We start from the raw sequence: 19,449 nt of genomic DNA, 5'->3' as shown, positions 1-19,449 counted from the left end.
TCTTCAGCAACGTCGGGGTTATTGCTACTCTTGTTATCTCTGCAATAGGAGCGGGCTCGGGGGTCGGAGCAGGTAGGCGAAAATATTACAGACTAATCACTATTATTTGAGATAATCGCAATTATTTCTGCATAATTACATAGTTATAATCGTTTCCATATTTAAAAAAAAACACATTTTGAAATATTAAAAAAGTAGAAATAGCAAGTTAAAGGCCTTTGCAGACAGGGTGTGATTTTCCGCACGGAAAAAATGGACAATATGATTTTTTAAATGAACACATGGTTCTCAATGACCTCATGCACACCCCGTGCGGCGATGCGATGCGGCGATGCGTTTTTTTTTTCAATTGAACCCAGTTCGATTTGTGCACCCTGTGTGCAAAGGCCTTAACAATGTGTCACTTCTTGACGTGTTGTAAGCTTGTAGATCAGCTATTTCTGCTATTATTAATATGTCAATAATGTATTTGTATATCTAAATTATTTTTCATATCTGTGCAATTCTTGATTGTCAACTTGAAATTGTAATCTTGACAGCGGCCTTTGGACCGTATGGAGCACTGGGAGGAGCACTGCTGGGGGGGATGTGCCTCTCATTTGCATATTGTGGTGCTGCACTGTACTGGAGGAAGAGAAAACCGGTGAGTGAATTCAATAAAAATAAATCAAATCAAACAGATCTGTCTTGATCACATGACTATAGAGATCATGTGTACCGCTATAAAAGACACAATCTGTACTAGGAGTACTAGCCCCCCCACTGTACTATACTCGCATTGCTGCTTGTCTGGCTGACATCTCGGAGTGGATGTCGACGAACCACCTGAAGCTCAACCTGGACAAGACCGAGCTGATGTTCATCCCGGGGAAGGGCTGTCCTCACCGAGACATGACGTCAACTCGGACTGCGAAGAATCTGGGTGTGACCCTGGACGATCAACTGTCGTTCTCGGCTAACATCGCATCAGTGACACGGTCCTGCAGATTCCTCCTCTACAACATCAGGAGGATTCGCCCCTTCCTCACGGAGAAAACGGCCCAGGTGCTCATCCAGGCTCTTGTCATCTCCCGCCTGGACTACTGCAACTCCCTCCTTGCTGGTGCTCCGGCATCAGCCATCAGACCTCTGGAGCTTGTTCAGAAAGCTGCGGCTCGTCTGGTGTTCAACCGCCCCAAGTTCTCCCACACAACTATCCTTCTCCGTTCTCTGCACTGGCTCCCCGTAGCAGCTCGCATTCAGTTTAAAACCCTGGTGCTAGCCTATAGGGCAGTGAAAGGAACAGCTCCTTCTTACCTCCGGGTTTTGGTCAATGTCCACACCCCTGCCCGACCACTCCGGTCTGCCACCTCGGGGCGACTGATTCCCTCGCCACTCAACGGTCCTTCTGGTCTCGACACGGTCACGACTTTTTTCTGTTCTGGCCCCACAGTGGTGGAATGAACTTCCCACTGATGTCAGGACAGCAGAGTCACTGCCCATCTTTCGCCGCAGGCTGAAAACCCACCTCTTCAGGAAACACTACCCTTCCTCTGTGCCTGGCCTACTTGTTGTTAACTAGTTGTACGAACTCTTGTTTTATTTTTGTATTGTTTTATTGGATCTTGTTTAGTCGATACACTTATTTGCTTTAGCTCGTGCTCATTTGATTTTGCCATTTTTATCTCATCTGTTTAAGAAAGTAGGTAGCTGATATATTGCACTTTTACCTTAGCGCTAGGTATACTCTTGGTTGCTTGTTTTTGCAGGAAATGCACTTAAAACTTCTGGTGATTAGTAGTTTTCGTTCCCTACCTATGTTGAATACACTTATTGTAAGTCGCTTTGGATAAAAGCGTCTGCTAAATGACTGTAATGTAATGTAATGTACTCTATCATTCTTCTTTCAGAGCACACACACGGAGGACATGGAGATGGAGTCCGTGGTGTCCTCACATAGCAGCCTCGGCACCCTGGCCTAGACAGTGCGGCACCCACTGTTCCCACCCACGGTCCTCCCATTCCACCTCCCCCCACACACACACACACACACACACACACACACACACACACACACACACACACACACACACACACACACACACACACACACACACACACACACACACACACACACACACACACACACACACACATACATGTAGGTCTATATTTTGTTCCTGATATATATTTTTTTAGAAAAATATAAAATCATTTTGAAAGATTTTGTTTACTAGTGCTCCACCCAGTGCTCCATATGCTCCAACGGCCGCTGTGAATATTACAATTTTAAGTTGACAATACACACACACACACACACACACACACACACACACACACACACACACACACACACACACACACACACACACCTCTCCCCTTATGCATTTTGATTTGCCTACACTACAGTATATAACCCACCTCTACACATCCCCACCCAGAAATAACCAGGATTTCTGAAGCTCTCTCATCCGCCTGGTATATATATATTTACCTTGTTCAGCCTCCTTTAGAGTCCGTACCTGAAACCCATTAAAGTAGAGTGAGTTTGCCCAGCCAATTTTAAACTTACTGGCTGATCCAGTTCATGTGTTGAGCTAATGGATACGGCTGGGTGTGATGGGGGGCCACGAGATGGGCACCGGATTAATCCATCACCAAGTTCACAAAGAGACAATTAACGGCACTCGTTTTCAGCCGACGTTGATCTTTAGCCCCAGATTCATTTGTTTTGTAAAAATGTTTTAAACATGAATTTCAGTCATATAAATCTGATGTGTTGTACCAGATCTAAGAGCTCATATTCATTTGCAGTTCCATGCCATGTACAACAATAAAACAGTGCAATCACACTATATACAAAAATACTATAGTGGAACATTTAAAATAATCCGTTTTGATAGTTAGACTTTTTTTTTAAATTAAACACAGAGGAATTCATCCTCTCGTGGGCAGGAGAGGAACGTCCTCTAATGGTGAAAAGGAGAATAGCCTAGTAGTAAGTGAAAATAAGTTACAGCTTTGAGTTAATGTTGGCAAGTTTGTCATCAAATGTCTCATTTTCACGAGCCTCAAGGACCAAAACTGCCAACAATGAGTACAATGACTGTTTTTTTTATAAAGGCTGTAAATGGAGCTTTCTTCTGCAACCAAGGGAAATACGGATACAGTACCCTCAGTTCATAACCTGCATCTTATCTTAAAGGAAATGTTGCAATACAAAGTGAAGCCATTTGATGGCAGTCTTTAATATAAAATATCAGTTGATAATAATATTATCCTTTTGGATAATAATACATTGTACTTTGTAAGTATATCTAGACCACCAAATCCATATCTGCTACAATACTATGCAGATTGTTTTTTGCAGCCCACTGGCTTTTGAACATTTTCTCAAAGGATCTGTATAGAGCAGTGGTTCTCAAACGTTTTCATGTCATGGACCCCCAAATTGACACTTATTAGCCCACGGACCCCCATTTGAAAAGATAAGCCAGGGACCCCCATAAGAGAAGATTTTTACGGCTCTAGCAGTGATTCTCAACCATTTTAATTTAAGGACCCCCAGTTTGACATGCATTAGGCTACGGACCCCCATTTAATGGCATTTCTATCTCTGGGACCCCAATTCATATTGTAAAATCAATGTTAATTTAACTCTCAGAGTTGCAGACCCATAAGGGTCCATTTGGTTGCTATAAATCATTTAGCTGGGGACCCCCTGGTATCCCCTCAAGTACCCCTGGGGGTCCCCGGACCCCACTTTGAGAACCAATGGTATAGAGTCCTGACGTGACTCGTTCATCCCCTGGGTTACGGAAGTAATTTCTCTATGGAGAATAACATTGGGTCATCTTAGAATCGTCTCATATAAGAATTGTGGTCCAAAAATAAACAAACTGTCCCGGCGATATTGTCAGGGAGGTGTCTCTGTATCGTTTATGATAGTCAGTCACTCATATTTGATAAAGTCTATTTCTGACGAAAATGTAATTAATTCGGCCGCAGTAACATTAGCGTTTTCTCACCGTCAGTTGATGCTTCATATCCATATGAGTCAAACCGCCGGGTCATTTGTTTATTTTTGGAACACAGTTCTTATTTGACACGATATTAAACAAGTCTATGGGGATTCTGAATGGGGGAAATAAACCGCAACCCAGGTAGGATGAGTAAATTACGTCAGACTTCGGAGGTCTATTATTTTCCCTGCCGGTCGGCAAAAGAACCGCTGTTACTGTATGTATGTTTTTAGGCTACTTATGTACAAACCCACAATTCTCTTTCAGCCTAAATGTCACAAGAACACTGGAAGGCTTTGGCACTTTAGCACATGCTCTAAAGATACTTGCCAATATTAATCAGTCAGTGCACCACCTTCGAGTCCTAAGCCAGTCTTTGACATACACTGCAGTAGGGTGAAGGTTACTTTGTTGTGTTGTAGTGTAGATACTTCACCTGCCAAAAATGTGTTATATTCAGCGAGCGACACCATGGATGACAATATATAGATTAGGCTTAATTGTCTTCTGTTCTGTGTAAGTCCACATTATTAACCCAGCAGGCCTTGGAGATATAACAGTACTTGTGGCATTAAAGTGTGCTACAGATCAATGTTCAAAACCCAGCCAGCTTGCTCTGTTTAACATCAATTTGCAGTGGCAGCTACAGTAGCCTGGTTTCTACAGCAGGGATAACCGCTGTTGCCAGGACTGACAGACCTAACAATAGTTAGCCTAATAGCCTAATGGTGACGAGTTGAATTAGGCTACGAGGTGAGTTGTTGATTCAACATTTAGCATGTGAGTATTTTTCATATGAATTCAAACATGATTCCTTAATACCAGACAACCCTGCTCAACACAATCAGTCTCAAACATGATTTATTTATGTTACATCATGTCTCAGCAGGTAATTTATCTGTAAACCACTTTCGACCTGGTGTCCCTATTTTGGGCAAAATCTAGTGCAGTAGAGCATTCCACAGTAGAACAGCATTGTCAAGTGCCAGGTAGTGATTCTATAATAGTAAGATACAGACAGTATCCGTGCTTGCCTTTCTTCTAAAATTGGCACAGCCTGTTCAGACTGTGAACGGGAACCTGCTCAGGATTCCCATGGAGGTGTTGCAGCAGAGACAGGTAGCAGGGACCTCTGTACATCATGGAAAGAGGAGGCAGCCTGCCGGAGCATGAGGCTAAGGTAAGAGGATGGATGGATGGCCCAGCGGCCCTTGACTACCAGGGGCCCTTGGTCCATGAGGCTTAAAGCTCAAATATGCAGGCCCCTCATTTTATACAGTACAAGCCAAGTCCTCTCCTATATGGCCGAAAACTGCATGGGCCCCCTGCACTGTCCATTCGTGGTATAGTGTGGAGGGGGGGGGGGGGCTTCAAAGATACTTTACCCAGGGCAGGGCCCCTGCAAGTCTTAACGCTTAAAGGTTAAGTGCAAATGAATAAAAGGAAGTATTTTGCTGTGTACTCGAGTGTGTGTATGGCTTACGTTGGGACAGCTGGTCCATCTCTAGCACTTGGAGGGTGATGTCAGCGTACTGGTCGAAGGGTAAGCGTCCACACAAGGTGAGGTATGTCACCACTCCAAGTTGCCACACGGTGAAGGGGATGCCCTGTAGCGCGGCGGCCCATCTCAGTAGAACTCTGGAGGGTTGTAGAGGAGGGTTCCTAGAATCCACACAGACAGAAAAAAAGGGTAAGAGCAAGCGAGACCTAACGAGCAGGCATTGTATAACCTTATGTTATGCCCGTACAATGTCCAGAGCAGAAATAGTGGATTAACCCATTTTGGGCGGGAACCCCTATTTGTAACTATACCTTTCAGGACGAGAACCCCTTTTGGGGTTCTACATTTGTTGTAATGTTTGAATAAATATTTGACGTTTTTCAGAAAACTTTATACTTCTCAGGATTTAGAAGCCGTTTTTAGAATCAGCCTCAGGTCTAAATGGGTTAACCCTTTAAGACCGGGAACACGTCTGTGTCATTTTTTTTATTTCTTTGGGCTATTCAAAAATAGCAGATCTACAAGCTCATAGCACGGCACCGAGTGCCACGCTATGAGCTTGTAGATCTGCTATTTTTTTTTAAATCATGAAAATGTGTACACATTTTTGAATATATTTTTTTTAAAGCAAACATTTTTTACTCAAATCTTTGCTTCTGGGGGTCCCTGGAACAACATATTTTGAGATGGGGGTCCGCGGCCAAATACATATCATTTTGGGGGCCCTTGACATGAAAGAATTTGTTAGGATTTAGAAGACATTTTGTAGAATCCCCCAGAGGCAAAGATTTGAGTTACAAATGTTCGCTTTAAAAATATATAAGATTTGCACAAATGTTCACGATTTTTCAAAAGAAATAGCAGATCTACAAGCTCGTAGTGCTACAAGCTTGTATATGTGCTGTTTTTGGTTAATGTCATTTCTGACTAATAAAGTATTCAATACAATAAAATAAACTATGAAATGATTGTACACATAGACCCGCAGTCACCCACTTTTACACTCTCACTGTTACATTTAGACTGCGTATGGAACTATGGATGTTCAAACATGCTTGCTTTCACACGTCACTCTCTCTCACCGACACACACACACACACACACACACACACACACACACACACACACACACACACACACACACACACACACACACACACACACACACACACACACACACACACACACACTTTTACTTCTACTCCACTACATCTCAGAGGCAAATATTGTACTTTTACAGTTTTACTCCACTACGATTATTTGGAAACTTTAGTGACTAGTAGATTTTGATTATCATTACATACATTTTAACCAGTAGAGCTGAGAATTAAGTATTTTCTTTAATCATGGTACACCTGAATTCCCTTCAGTGTGGCCTTTAATTTAATTTTGACATTAAATCTTGGAATAAATCTTTTGAAATGCACATACAATAGCAGTTAATACAAGTTAGCAGTTGTAGCGCCCTTGTTCTGGGCATGTCATAATAGGTTTAAATAGGCGAACATTCGGCGAAACTTCATCTTTGAACATGCATTGTGAGCGGGTTTAGGGGTTTCTGCGTGTCCACAGCTCATATCCGGTCTAAAACCCGCCTACCACGCACATAGACCGTTTCCGTATCCCTCTAGACCGGATATGCAAATAGCTACTACTAGGCAAGGGGAAGGCGGGACTCGATGCTGCGTTCACAACAACTCGGAAGTTATCACACAGGATTATTATTTTTTGTATATATATACTGAAGTGGTTAATCTATGTTTTGTAATAATAATCAAAATCTACAAAGTAAATAGTAACTAAAGTGTTCAAATAAGTGGAGTAAAAATATAACACTTGCCTCTGAGATGTATGTGGAGTAGAAGTGAAAGTACTGAAAATTGGAAATACTCCACTTAAGTACAGTACTTCAGTAAATGTAATTATTATTATTTTTTACACCACTTCCAAAAATAACAGAAGCTAATGCACTGAATAGCTTTTATATATCAGTTATTTTTGGCATTCGACGTCAAGAGTTCCGAGTGTCCATGAACGCCGCATCACTATGTAGCAGGCAGATAGCTAGCTTGATAGCAGAAGTCAGCTAGCAGAGCATTAGCACGGAGGCTGCTCTTCGTCTCTTTAACCAGTATTTACCGCATATACATTTGCGAGAACGCCATCTAGAAACATTAACGGACACCACGTTTTAGTAACTTCTAAATACACGACGGAAGCGTGTACTCAATGTGACATAGTAATACTTATGTAGCTAACGTTAGCAATTAGCTGCAAACTTTTAAAGTCAGTGAAGTTACTTTAGGAATGTTTTCATTGTTGGTAGCTGGTGGCATTCACCCCCTATAAACGACTGTCCTAACATGAAGGGAATGAATGATGCTAAAGCCTGACATTGTTACAGGAAAAGGTTATGTTTACCAGAACGTGGGCATTTTGGGCCACGTTTAAAGTTAAAGGAGGAGTACCTGGAGTAAACACATGCACAACTGTGATCATCTAAAGAACTGTCATCATCATAAGGACCTCATAAGGACATAATCTACAACTGTGATCATCTAAAGAACTGTCATCATAAGGACATATATCTACAACTGTGATCATCTATAGAACTGTCATCATAAGGACATATATCTACAACTGTGATCATCTAAAGAACTGTCATCATAAGGACATATATCTACAACTGTGATCATCTATAGAACTGTCATCATAAGGACATATATCTACAACTGTGATCATCTATAGAACTGTCATCATAAGGACGTATATCTACAACTGTGATCATCTATAGAACTGTCATCATAAGGACATCATAAGGACGTATATCTACAACTGTGATCATCTATAGAACTGTCATCATAAGGACATATATCTACAACTGTGATCATCTACAGAACTGTCAACATAAGGACATCATAAGGACATATATCTACAACTGTGATCATAGAACTGCCATCATCATAAGGATATATATCTACAACTGTGATCATCTAAAGAACTGTCATCATAAGGATATATATCTACAACTGTCATCATCTATAGAACTGTCATCATAAGGATATATATCTACAACTGTGATCATCTATAGAACTGTCGTCATCATAAGGACATCATCAGGACAACAACAGAAGAAAGAGGAATCTAAACGATGCCATGACCCTCTTCGTGAATCACTACACTGTCTGTGTATGAATACACTGCTCCAGTAGACCATAATAAACAGTTGGCTGTAGAGGGACTCATTTATGATGGCAAGTGCCTTAGCAGCCAAACTTGGGCTTAACTCTTTGAGAAGAAAACAAGCCAAGAACTTCAGCGTCAGGATCAATACAATGGAATCAGACCTGGAGTTCAGCTGCGAGGTTTGAGATTTTGCACGCCACATTTTGCCTATTTATAATAGTTACAACACGAGTATGAATAATGCATCATGGCACTGACTGACCTACTCAGGATAGGGTGACATCACTATTGTGCCTTTGGCTGTGACCCAGGTAGCAAGTGTCAATTTCTGTGACACAGGAAGCTCCTAACTTGTGTAGTAGTCTAAATAATCCCACATTATGTGGAAACTCTCTGCAATGCTCATTCATTTCAGAGTTTGAAGTTGTGTGGTTCTGAAAGTGGGTTCCTTGACGGGGTTCCAAATGGACCTTTACAAGTCTGTAACTCTTGAGAGTTTACAAGTGTACACTCTTTTTTTGGGGGGTCTTTGAAGTTAAGTTTAAGAATAAGAACCACTGTGTTATTGGAAAATAATCTTCACTTTTCTGACACAAGGTGGCAGCAAGTAACAATGAGTGAGCGCACAGTGAAAATGTGAAATGTGTCTACAACAAAGACCATCTGAGGCCATTCTGGTTTTATTTTAATATAATTGATCCTTGTCTTAGACAAAAATGGAGTCATTCACATTTTAATCAAGGTCAGCCTAATCAGCTTCTACAGGCCTCTCATATTGTTATTTGTATGGACCCATCATTTTAATTAACCACACCAACCTGGGTGGTATTATCTTATTATTGGCCATGCATTTTCAGGTCCTCGTTTCAATGTCAATAGTTTCAATAACAATGTGTTTGATGACATGCCAGAGCAAAAAAAAAGGCATAAAAAATGTCTTGCAAATGCCATCCCTGTATTTAAAGGGGAGTAACCCCACAAAGGATTGCAGTTGGTAATTACACAGGACTGTAGAATGTCAATTGCAGGTTTGCACTTTCTATTTTCTGTGCTGGGATGATAATTTGATCAATTATGTCTTTTGTAAATAGCAATTATTGGGCCCTGACCGCCTAGATAATTATCATTTAGCTCCACATATTGGGCTATATCAACCTTGGTCCACCCTCTTGTAATTCTGCACAGCGAGCTGATTCCTTACATTTTCTTTTCAGTCTTTTCACTTCCTCTTGCTGCGTTTCTTCTTCTCGACAGCCTGAATGTACGTTCATAAAGTAATATGCACTCCAGGTTATCAAAGACAAAAGCGATTTTAATGCATGCACCCGATAAAGCTCTCCACTGGATGGGTATTGGGTAGAGCTTTCAAGCTCCCCAGCATTGAACCAGACTGGGGAAAGGATACATAAACTGATAGTGAGTACAGATGATTGCCTAGGATGATTTTATCGTCTACAGTCGCTCAGGGGCTTCCTTCCTCTCACCTACTCATCTACATACATTATGGTTGGAATTCAGAACAGCAAGCCTGGTGTGTTCAAGAGCTTGTACTCTAAAGCTGCAATCTGTAACATTTATGTCCTACACCAGGAGTCCAACCTGGTGCCAACCAAGTGCCAACATTTCTACTATTGAGCTATAATGGAAAGCCAGTTTGGGACTTTGGGCAGAGGATGAATTGCGCTCTGACCTTCATGCAATACCTCTTGTCAACAAGTCACTTGCACACGTCTTGCCTGTCTAGCTTCTGTTTGTGTGTGTGTTTCAGATTAAATGGAAGGGAAAAGACCTCTTCGATTTGGTGTGCCGGACTCTGGGACTCAGGGAGACGTGGTTCTTTGGCCTCCAGTATGACATCAAGGATACAGTCGCTTGGCTGAAGATGGACAAGAAGGTAACGTTCTGCACACCAGTGTCCCACTTACTGCAAGATGACACTTTGATAGATGTTTGGCTTGTGTAGTTGTTATGACATAACTCCAAATATCAATAGTTGCTCCATTGATAATTCAAAATATCCTCCCAGTCCCCACTGTCTATCATTGTAAGGTGAAACAGTTTTAACAATATGCATATGAAAGAAGAAAAGAAGATTAGTCGGGTTTTGTAATCTTATACATTGTCAGAATCCACTACTTTGTGTTCGTTTGTGTGCTAAAATAGTGACTGTGAGACCTGTTTCAAAAGTCAATGGGCAGGGCATTTATAATCAACAGAGCAACTATTGAAGATCTACACATGACATATTGTGAGACAGATCTGCAATTTTTTAACATGACGAAGAAAAAGAAAATGGCACCCCCAAAATAGGGATGACAGGTTGAAAGTGGTTAACACATCATTGACCATTGATGGAGCTAATATAAATGTGATGTCTAAAAACAGAATGCTGCTAGTGCATACTGTGTCAGTGTTGCTTTACATTGCATCTGGATGATTGTTGCAGGTTTTGGACCAGGAGGTGCCCAAGGAGGAACCTATCACCCTCCACTTTCTGGCCAAGTTCTACCCCGAAAACGCTGAGGAGGAGTTGGTGCAAGACATCACGCAACACCTTTTCTTCCTACAGGTACTTGTTCATGACATTTGCCTGCTGATTTCTTACCTTTAAATGAAGTAGAACTTGGTTGTAGTTTCTACTTGTAGTTAGCTATACATTTCCTGTAAAAAAAACAACAGCATTAGAGTAGCCAATTATTATTATTTAATTTAAAAAATATATATTTTTGGGCCTTTTTCTGCCTTTATTGATAGATATACAGTAGACTGACAGGGAATGGGAAGAGAGATGGGTGGGTGACACGCAGCAAAGGTCGTCGGGATCGGGACTTGAACCTGCAACACGTTGTCAGGCTGGATTAGCAACCTAGGTGCCCCGATGGCTACACCAGCCGTCCAATAATGGCAAATAATCATCCCCACACATTTCTGTGTTGCCAACTTGCCACTGCTGTTGTACTCCACTGGCTCACCTGCCAATGAGGAGCCTCCACCAAGAGGAAGTAGAACCTCCATCTTACTCGTCCTGTTCAACTCCCTTGGTGACAGTCTCCCAGCCGAGTCACTCGTGCAGCAACAAAGATCCCCCTCCCTCTCTTACCCGGCTTCCCTCCCCCAAACACGGCAATTGTGTTCGTATGGACACTCGGCCAAGTGGCAGTGGATTCGAACTCCCAAGACTCTACGGTGGCGGTGACCACCCAAGCACCCCCATTTTCCTTTTAAAAAGTCCATCGATCAAATTCAAAATGTTGATTTTTACATCTAATGTCTTTTAGGATCTGATAGGCTCTATGCACAGCAGCCATATTGGAATTAAATTGGGCCTCTTCTTACTTCCTTCACAGGTGTTACCAATGATACTAATGAAGGCTCTGTTCCATTCTGGTCAAACAGAGTCACGGTGCTGATATTGTGCACGTTGACTCACTGGAAACACTGGTTCTCAAATAGGGGTCCAGGGACCCTCTTGGTTCCTTGAGGGGGTTCCAAATGGACCCTTACGGGTGTGTAACTCTGAGAGTGTACAAATGTTTTTTTGGTTCCATTTGTATGCTCTCAGAGTTATGGGGGTCCTTGAAATTAAAACGTTTGAGAACCACTGTGCTACACGAAATGGAACAGAGCCTTCATTAGTATCATTGGTAACACCTGTGAAGGAAGTAAGGAAGAGGCCCAATTTCCCTCCAATATGGCTGCTGTGCATAGAGCCTCAGGTTTCTTTGGGACCTCTTGCCTTTTAGTCTGTGCAGCAGCATGTCAGAGTCACACCAACATTTCACTGCACACACTTACACGAGTGAGTGACAAATAAAACTTTAGAGTCTTTGAATCATGCCATTGCCACAGAGGTCTTGTGAGAGACATCTGTCTGTGTTGTGCTGACAGTCACTGACAGGTACGTGGTTTGCTGTCACTGAATGACAGGTCTTCTCTGCTGTTCTTTGTTTGGCTTCCAAATTTGAAAACACTGCTTTATACTAAAATAGACAAATAGACAAAATACAAGCTCAGCTTTTGTCTTGTAGATCAGCTATTTTAGACACGCAACAACGTATAATTAAAGCCACAGGCTTCCAGGTCCTGCCGGTACACTTGAAATCTTACATGCCCGTTAGAACCAGTGGTATTGACCGACCAGGGGGACAGAATGTTTTTTCTTCTTTCTTTCTGCGTTCGCACGTCACCTGATCAGATCGCTCTCTGTGATATATACTCTCCACCATACCATGATTGTGGGCAACCCTGTGGAATCGATGCTGGACATATTACCACTGCCCTTTCTCTGCACTTACCGTCTGGGGAGTTCGCATGTCCCCCCCCCCCCCGCACACCCCTTGAGTCCGGCGAGAGATGAAATTGGTAACAGCGCGGCCTGCCATTCAATTTGACTGGCCACATTTATCAATTACCAATCACGTTTTAAGGGCTCAGTTATTTGGCCTCTTTAACCCATTAAGACTTGGAACGCATCTGTGTCACTTTAGATTTCTTTGGCTATTCAAAAATAGCAGATATACAAGCTCCTAGCGAGTGCCGCGATAGGAGCTTGTATATCTGCTATTTTGGAAAAATCTTGAAAAAAAATGTTTTTAGATTTTTTTTCTAAAAACTGTTAGGATTTAGAAAACATGTTTAGAATCGGCCTCAGGTCTTAATGGGTTAATGACTTGTTCCTCACGGGGGATCCCACCCTGCCCCACCCCGTAGTGTTCTACTCATATGCAGCCCAGTCCAGGGGCTAGCGACGGCCGTGTGCGTCTGTGTTTTCCTTGCTGTTGAAGCGGAGGTACTTATCTTCCTAAGGCGGCCGCGGAAAAGTCCCCTGTCAGTCTTTAATCCGCTTCAGGTAGTTAGTGTTTTTTTCTTTTTTCTCGCCCTTTTATCGAAGGGAAACCTCCGTCACAAAATGCAGGACCTGGGCGTGCACAGCCACCCGGCAAATGAGTCAACACTGACGGTGGTGTGTGTGTGTGTGTGTGCCGCAACAAGCGGAGAAGAATACAAACGAGCTTGTGCCCCGTGTCGCCTGTCTCCCCATTAGTCTGCTCTCATTAACTCCTGTAATGTCTGGAACAGGCCTCCCCTCAGATAGTGTCACTGGCGTGACAGCTGGATTAGCGCTTATCAGGAGTGATCACGCAACCCTGCTGACACACACGCTCACGTGCACACACACACACACACACACACACACACACACACACACACACACACACCCTCTCCATCACCTCAGGCCTTCGGTCTTGACAGCAGCGGAGTCTCATTTGTAAAGCAGATTGGAAGCCTCAGCCTCGCGTCGCTTCCTGCGATTGGGGCCTGTCACCTCAGTCTCTCCACGCCCTTGTTAGTTCACGACAAGAGGCTACTGCAACTGTCTTTGCTGGTGATACGGCTCCAAGGCACTAGAGTGTCCTCTTAAGGCCCCTGACGCGCGTCACACAAGTCCGCCCGTATCACATCCTTTTTCTAGAACAGTCAAACAAGTGAAAACAAACATACATTGACTGCAATACAAGTTTGAAATTAAACCTTACCTTTCTGTGTCACTCCCAACTACTTTTGGACCGTCTGTGACACGTGCCAACGCTCCAAAATTGATCCGAGCTCTGAAAGATGCATCAATAGGCTTTGTCTCTAGTTGTTGTGAAGGTGCGTTCAGTGTGTCAGGGCTTTTACTTGTTATTACGGCCGAAGCGCGCTTTACGCAGGGGTCTGTGCATTTCTTGTGCGCCGTGCACCGTGCCAGGCTTGTGACTGAATTAGCTGGAAGGATGGTGGCCCAAGGTCAGGAGCACTGGCTGAGGAATAGCTCAGTCTGTAGTTCAGTCTGTAGGGAGGCGGTAAGTACGGTTGCACTCTGGGCATTTCTAGGGCATCGAGATTTCTGCCTCATCATTCATTTTTTCTCCGTCGACCACCAAGCAAGCCTCTCGCAGTAGTTTACGCATGTTCAGATGAAAAGCAGTTGGCACGGGCACCACAGTTCTTGGTGGGGTGGGGTTGGCTAATAGGTCCCCATGTGATTATGGTGCTAACGGTGCACTAGATTCTGTATCTGTATCTCTAGTAAAAAATGTGGTATTATTCACTAATCTGCACTGTATATAAAGTGGAATTGGTCAAAGTTGACAAATATGTATGAAAATGGAAACAAAAGTCAAGTGCAAAAAAAATAAGTTGACAAATAATTACAGGTGTTTTCTATTCGTCGTTTTTGTTTTATGAAATTGTTTACTGATTGATGGCTGAGTTGTTGTCAAATACCACATTTCACCAAATTAAATTCAGCCTGTCACATGGCATATTACCTCACACAGAAAAGTTGTACTGTGGCTTCCACTATCAGCCTTGTTTCCGAAAAGAGATCCAGTTTTATTTTTCATTTCAGTTGGGTGAAGTTAGATTACCCATCAATCTGAAGCAAAGCCTTCAATATTGCAAGATTCACTTTGGCGCTCTCCCACGGGACCCCGTGCAGACTAGATGTGCTGCACTCTAACCGATGGTAAAGAGCCAATACTCCTGTGTCATCGACAGAGGAGAGGGAACTCAGTAAAAGTCTGGTTGTCAGACTGTCAGAAGTTCCTAACTCTGTACCCCCGTCTCCCCCCGTCTCCCCACAACTCCCTTCAGGTTAAGAGGAAGATCCTAGAGGAAGAGATTCACTGCCCACCCGAGGCCTCCGTGCTGCTGGCCTCTTATGCCGTCCATGCCAAGGTCAGTAGTCCCACATCCAGACAACTCTTCTACAATGCTTCAAATGCTTCCGTCAAGCTTCCGTCTCTTTGACGTTTCCGTTCACCTCCTTAACCTATTAAGACCTGGAACTGTGTCATTTTTTGATTTGAGCTAAATGCATTATTTTACACTTTGGCTATTAAAAAATAGCAGATATACAAGCTCATAGCGCGGCACCGGGTGCCGCGCTATGAGCTTGTAGATCTGCTATTTTTGAAAAATCGTGAAGAACATTTTTAACTCAAATCTTTCCTTCTGGGGGTCCCTGGAACAACATATTTTGATGGGGGTCCGCGGCCAAATGCATATAATTTTGGGGGTCCTTGACATGAAAAAGATTGAACACCACTGATATAGAAACATACGTTTTTCAGAATACTGTTGAGATTTAGGAGACATGTACTGTAGAATCGGCTTCAGGTCTCAATGGGTTAACATGTATTTAAAATATATTTTTGAATTTCCATAAGTCTAATTTGCCTAATTTAGTTTTCTGTAGGACTTATTTAAATGACTGCAAACGCGAAGCGGAAGTGGGGGGAGGGGGCATCCGGCGGATTTTCTGCACTTCCGATGTGCAGACTGTTATGCAGAAGCATTTGAAAATTGTGTGAGCCAGCTTCCAGTCTCCAGAGACTATATCACATCCAACCCTTCTATTTTTCTAATCACCATGCTCTCCTCTCTCCATCCATCCATTAACCACTTAAGCCCTATATACTTTGTTGGACGAGAAATAACGAAAATAGCTGATCTACAAGCTCTCAGCGCGTGTGACGATGTAACCCAAAATAGGAATGCCAGTTTGAAAGTGGTTAAAAGCTGAAAGTGGTTGAAATCTGCACTCACCCTACTCGCCTATAATCATTTTATTTTTTGGGTGCAAAAACATACTGCAGGAAACCCCTCTCCTGATAATACTGTCTCAGTTGTTTCAGTGGACAGCCTCCATCCCTATGAAACACCCATGAAAATGCGGGGCCGAGCTTGGATGCAGCTTTTCTTGACAGGCGATTCGGCTCTACTGAAACCACAGGTTCTACCTCAAAGACTCTGCAGAGTGCCTGCTGAGACTTGCCTTCCCCAGCCAATTTACACTGTACAGGGTGAAAGAGACTGTAGGTACAAAAAAAAAAAAAGGATCTGCAAATTAGCCTGGAACTACTGCACTGCGCTGTCAGTACCTTCAAAAGGAACGGTGACAAGTCCAGTATCAGTTTTCATTTGATCAGTCGCCCACTGTGATTCGAGCCTGCAGGGTTGAATTGGTATAACATTGGCAAGGCAGGTACTGTAGTTCTTTGCCAGCGGAAGGAGGTCTTCAGCTGTCTCTTACCCATCTTGGTTTTTCTTGCATGATTGGGGGATATGTAATGATCAGTCTATGAAAGTAATACAAACTAAAGGGACTAGCATGACATAGGACCAGTCCTCTATGCGCTTGAACTCCATACAGTAATGTACTGCACAGGCTTATGAAATAAACTCCTATTTTGAGAGCCCTTGCAGTGTTGTGTGAAGACACAAAGATTTAAAAAAAAAAGGTTACAGTAACAGTCAAATGTATTCCCCACTTCATGTTAAAATGTGTTATCCAGCATAACCACAGTTATTTTACACCATTCAAAGTAATGGTGTAAAATAATTAAATAAATGTGGCCTATGCGACTAAAGTACTAAGGACTAACTTAACCTTAATGTCATGCAATAAGCAAATTCACAATGTGCTGCTTGTGCAGAATGATTGGGAAACTAAAAGTCGTGAGATTTAATAAGACAAAATAATGCTTGTTTGTGAATGTCCCACATGACAATAAAACACTTAAGTTGACTCATAATAATTATTTAACACTTTTATTTTGTGCCCGTGAGCATTTTTGCTGTGAATTCTTTTTTTTGGTGATATAATGGGCAAGCTAGTCTCATACTGTAAAGATTGCTCTGATCCAGTGTTTGTAAAATTAACCAGCCTGTTCAGTGGAAATACTCAACGATAAATGTCGATGGGATTTCAGATGGCAGCCCACCTAGGGACCGATTCTGCTCGAGCTTTCGTCAAGCGCTTGCTCAAGGGGGAATTGTCGGGTCTTGACCTCTATATGTAAAGTGTCTTTAGACAACTTGCTGTGATTTGGCACTATATAAATAGAATTGATTGATTCAATTGGCACTATATAAATAGAATTGATTGATTGATTTCATGTAGGCTCTGTTTCTGATGGAGCAGAGGCCTCATTAGGCCACCGGTTTAACCAGAAACCAACACAAACCTGGACAAATTATAAACTCATAGGTTGCACTGTGAAATGTTAGGGTCTAGGGTTGTCAGTAAGACTATTGTTTGTCAGTTAATAGCATGGTGCGAAGTAAGAATTTGGCACCATGCCCTTAATTGACATAAAGCTTATTTGAAACAACAGTAGTCCCTACTATCTTCATACACAGTTATTATCAAGCTCTCTCCATCCATCGTTCTGTCTTGACTTACAACAGCTCGCACAGAGTTGAATGTGCGCCGACATTTAGGCTGGCGTCATTTTGGGGTTTTGGTGCATGTTGTCACATTTAGAACTGTACAAGCAGAAAATGCATCGCTTCGCTCCATTTCATCAGCTTGCCTGGTGTTGCCGGTTTATTGCACTGACCCGGCATTGGCCAGATTATTGTGTGGGTGAAATACGGGCTTTTCAGTAGTATTACATTTTCAATGAGAGGCGAGCAGGCAGGCAGGGAGGCACGGGCAATCTGACAAGCGGGCACACTCCTGTGCTGTGAAACTGTGGCGTTCGTGCTCTTTTCACGCACATGCCCGTCTGCGACAAGAGCTGGATTGTGGTCAGCTTTTTTCTACTCGACGCGGAGGACAGTGACTTGACACAGCAGGCGTAGATCGCCTGGCATTTACTCGCGGTCGCATTTACTCGCTGTCTGTCTGTGTATTCACATGAGAAGCGTAGTGCAACCCTGCTGATCCAAGCGAGAACACAGGCGTTGTGAAAAGCCCTATAGGCTCTCTCTTTCCCTCTCTCCCTTCCTTCCCTTCTTACTCTCCCTCCCTCCCTCGCTCCTTCTCCCTGTCCCTCAGCTCCCTCTCTCCGTCACTCTGGTCTGATGTCACACACACAACCTCCCTCTCTCTCTCCCTCCCTGGGTGAGCTAATGCGTGGCTGTTTGTTTGGAGACGTATTCACAGAGAGACCATGCATTATATGGTGCAAATGAGGCTTTTCTTTTCTTTCTTTTTTTTGCCTCGTATAATTAGTGTGGTTGCCCTAACAGGGCAACCAGACTATAGTACTCTATACACTTTCTTCCACTTAAAGATAAACAATATTTCGAACCGCATCTCCTCCCACAGTTTTTATCCCCTAATGTTGTGCCATATATCAAAATGACCATCTAAATCGGGAATCGTGCGCTTGTATTTTGCTAAGAGATTGGTTAAATAGTTTAATTGATATTGATTTATTAGTGCATTAAATTCACCCATCCACTTTAATGGAAAAGTGAAAAAACTCAAATTCAAGTATTTTTTTCTCAGAAACCGTAAGAGCTAGAGTTACCAGATTTGGAGGGAAAATTCATAATATTGTCCGAAATTAATGAAAAAAATATCACACCATTCGGCCTCATGGTGGCGCTATAACAGCCCCCTTTACGTTTTGGCCTGTAACTCTTGAACCGTAGGTCCGAAAATCAAAATTTCTTTTCACCTGGATTCCTTGGGTCACTACGCATCTCCCCATATAGGCCACGCCCATTTGCGTCAGGATAGATTTTTTGATATTGATTTATTTCTGCATTAAATTTCCCCATCCACTTTAATGGGAATTGCAAAAACTCCCATTCAAGTATTTTTTTCTCGGAAACCGTAAGGGCTACAGTTACAAGATTTGGAGGGGAGGTTAATAGTTTTTTGAAAAATTATTAAGAAAATAATCACACCAGTCGGCCACATGGTGGCGCTATAACAGCCCCCTTTACCTTTTGGCCTATAACTCTTGAACCGTAGGTCGTAAA

The 19,449-nt window shown here is 42.7% G+C and overlaps 1 protein-coding gene across 1 annotated transcript in view; it reads left to right on the top strand.

Moving 5' to 3' along the window:
- Positions 1–7,595: 7,595 nt before the first annotated feature.
- Positions 7,596–19,449, top strand: part of nf2a (NF2, moesin-ezrin-radixin like (MERLIN) tumor suppressor a) — a 44,484-nt gene continuing 32,630 nt past the window's right edge. Inside the window, exons 1-4 of the mRNA XM_084056294.1 lie at positions 7,596–8,867; positions 10,457–10,582; positions 11,135–11,257; positions 15,325–15,408. Coding sequence (XP_083912420.1) covers positions 8,751–8,867; positions 10,457–10,582; positions 11,135–11,257; positions 15,325–15,408 — 450 coding nt within the window. The 5' untranslated portion in view covers positions 7,596–8,750. The remainder of the gene's footprint in view (positions 8,868–10,456; positions 10,583–11,134; positions 11,258–15,324; positions 15,409–19,449) is intronic.

This window comes from Gymnoscopelus microlampas (assembly GCF_963454915.1).
Source record: "Gymnoscopelus microlampas genome assembly, chromosome: 4".
NCBI lineage: Eukaryota > Metazoa > Chordata > Actinopteri > Myctophiformes > Myctophidae > Gymnoscopelus > Gymnoscopelus microlampas.
Note: the sequence above shows the minus strand (reverse complement) of the source record. Positions and strands in the feature narration are given on the sequence as shown.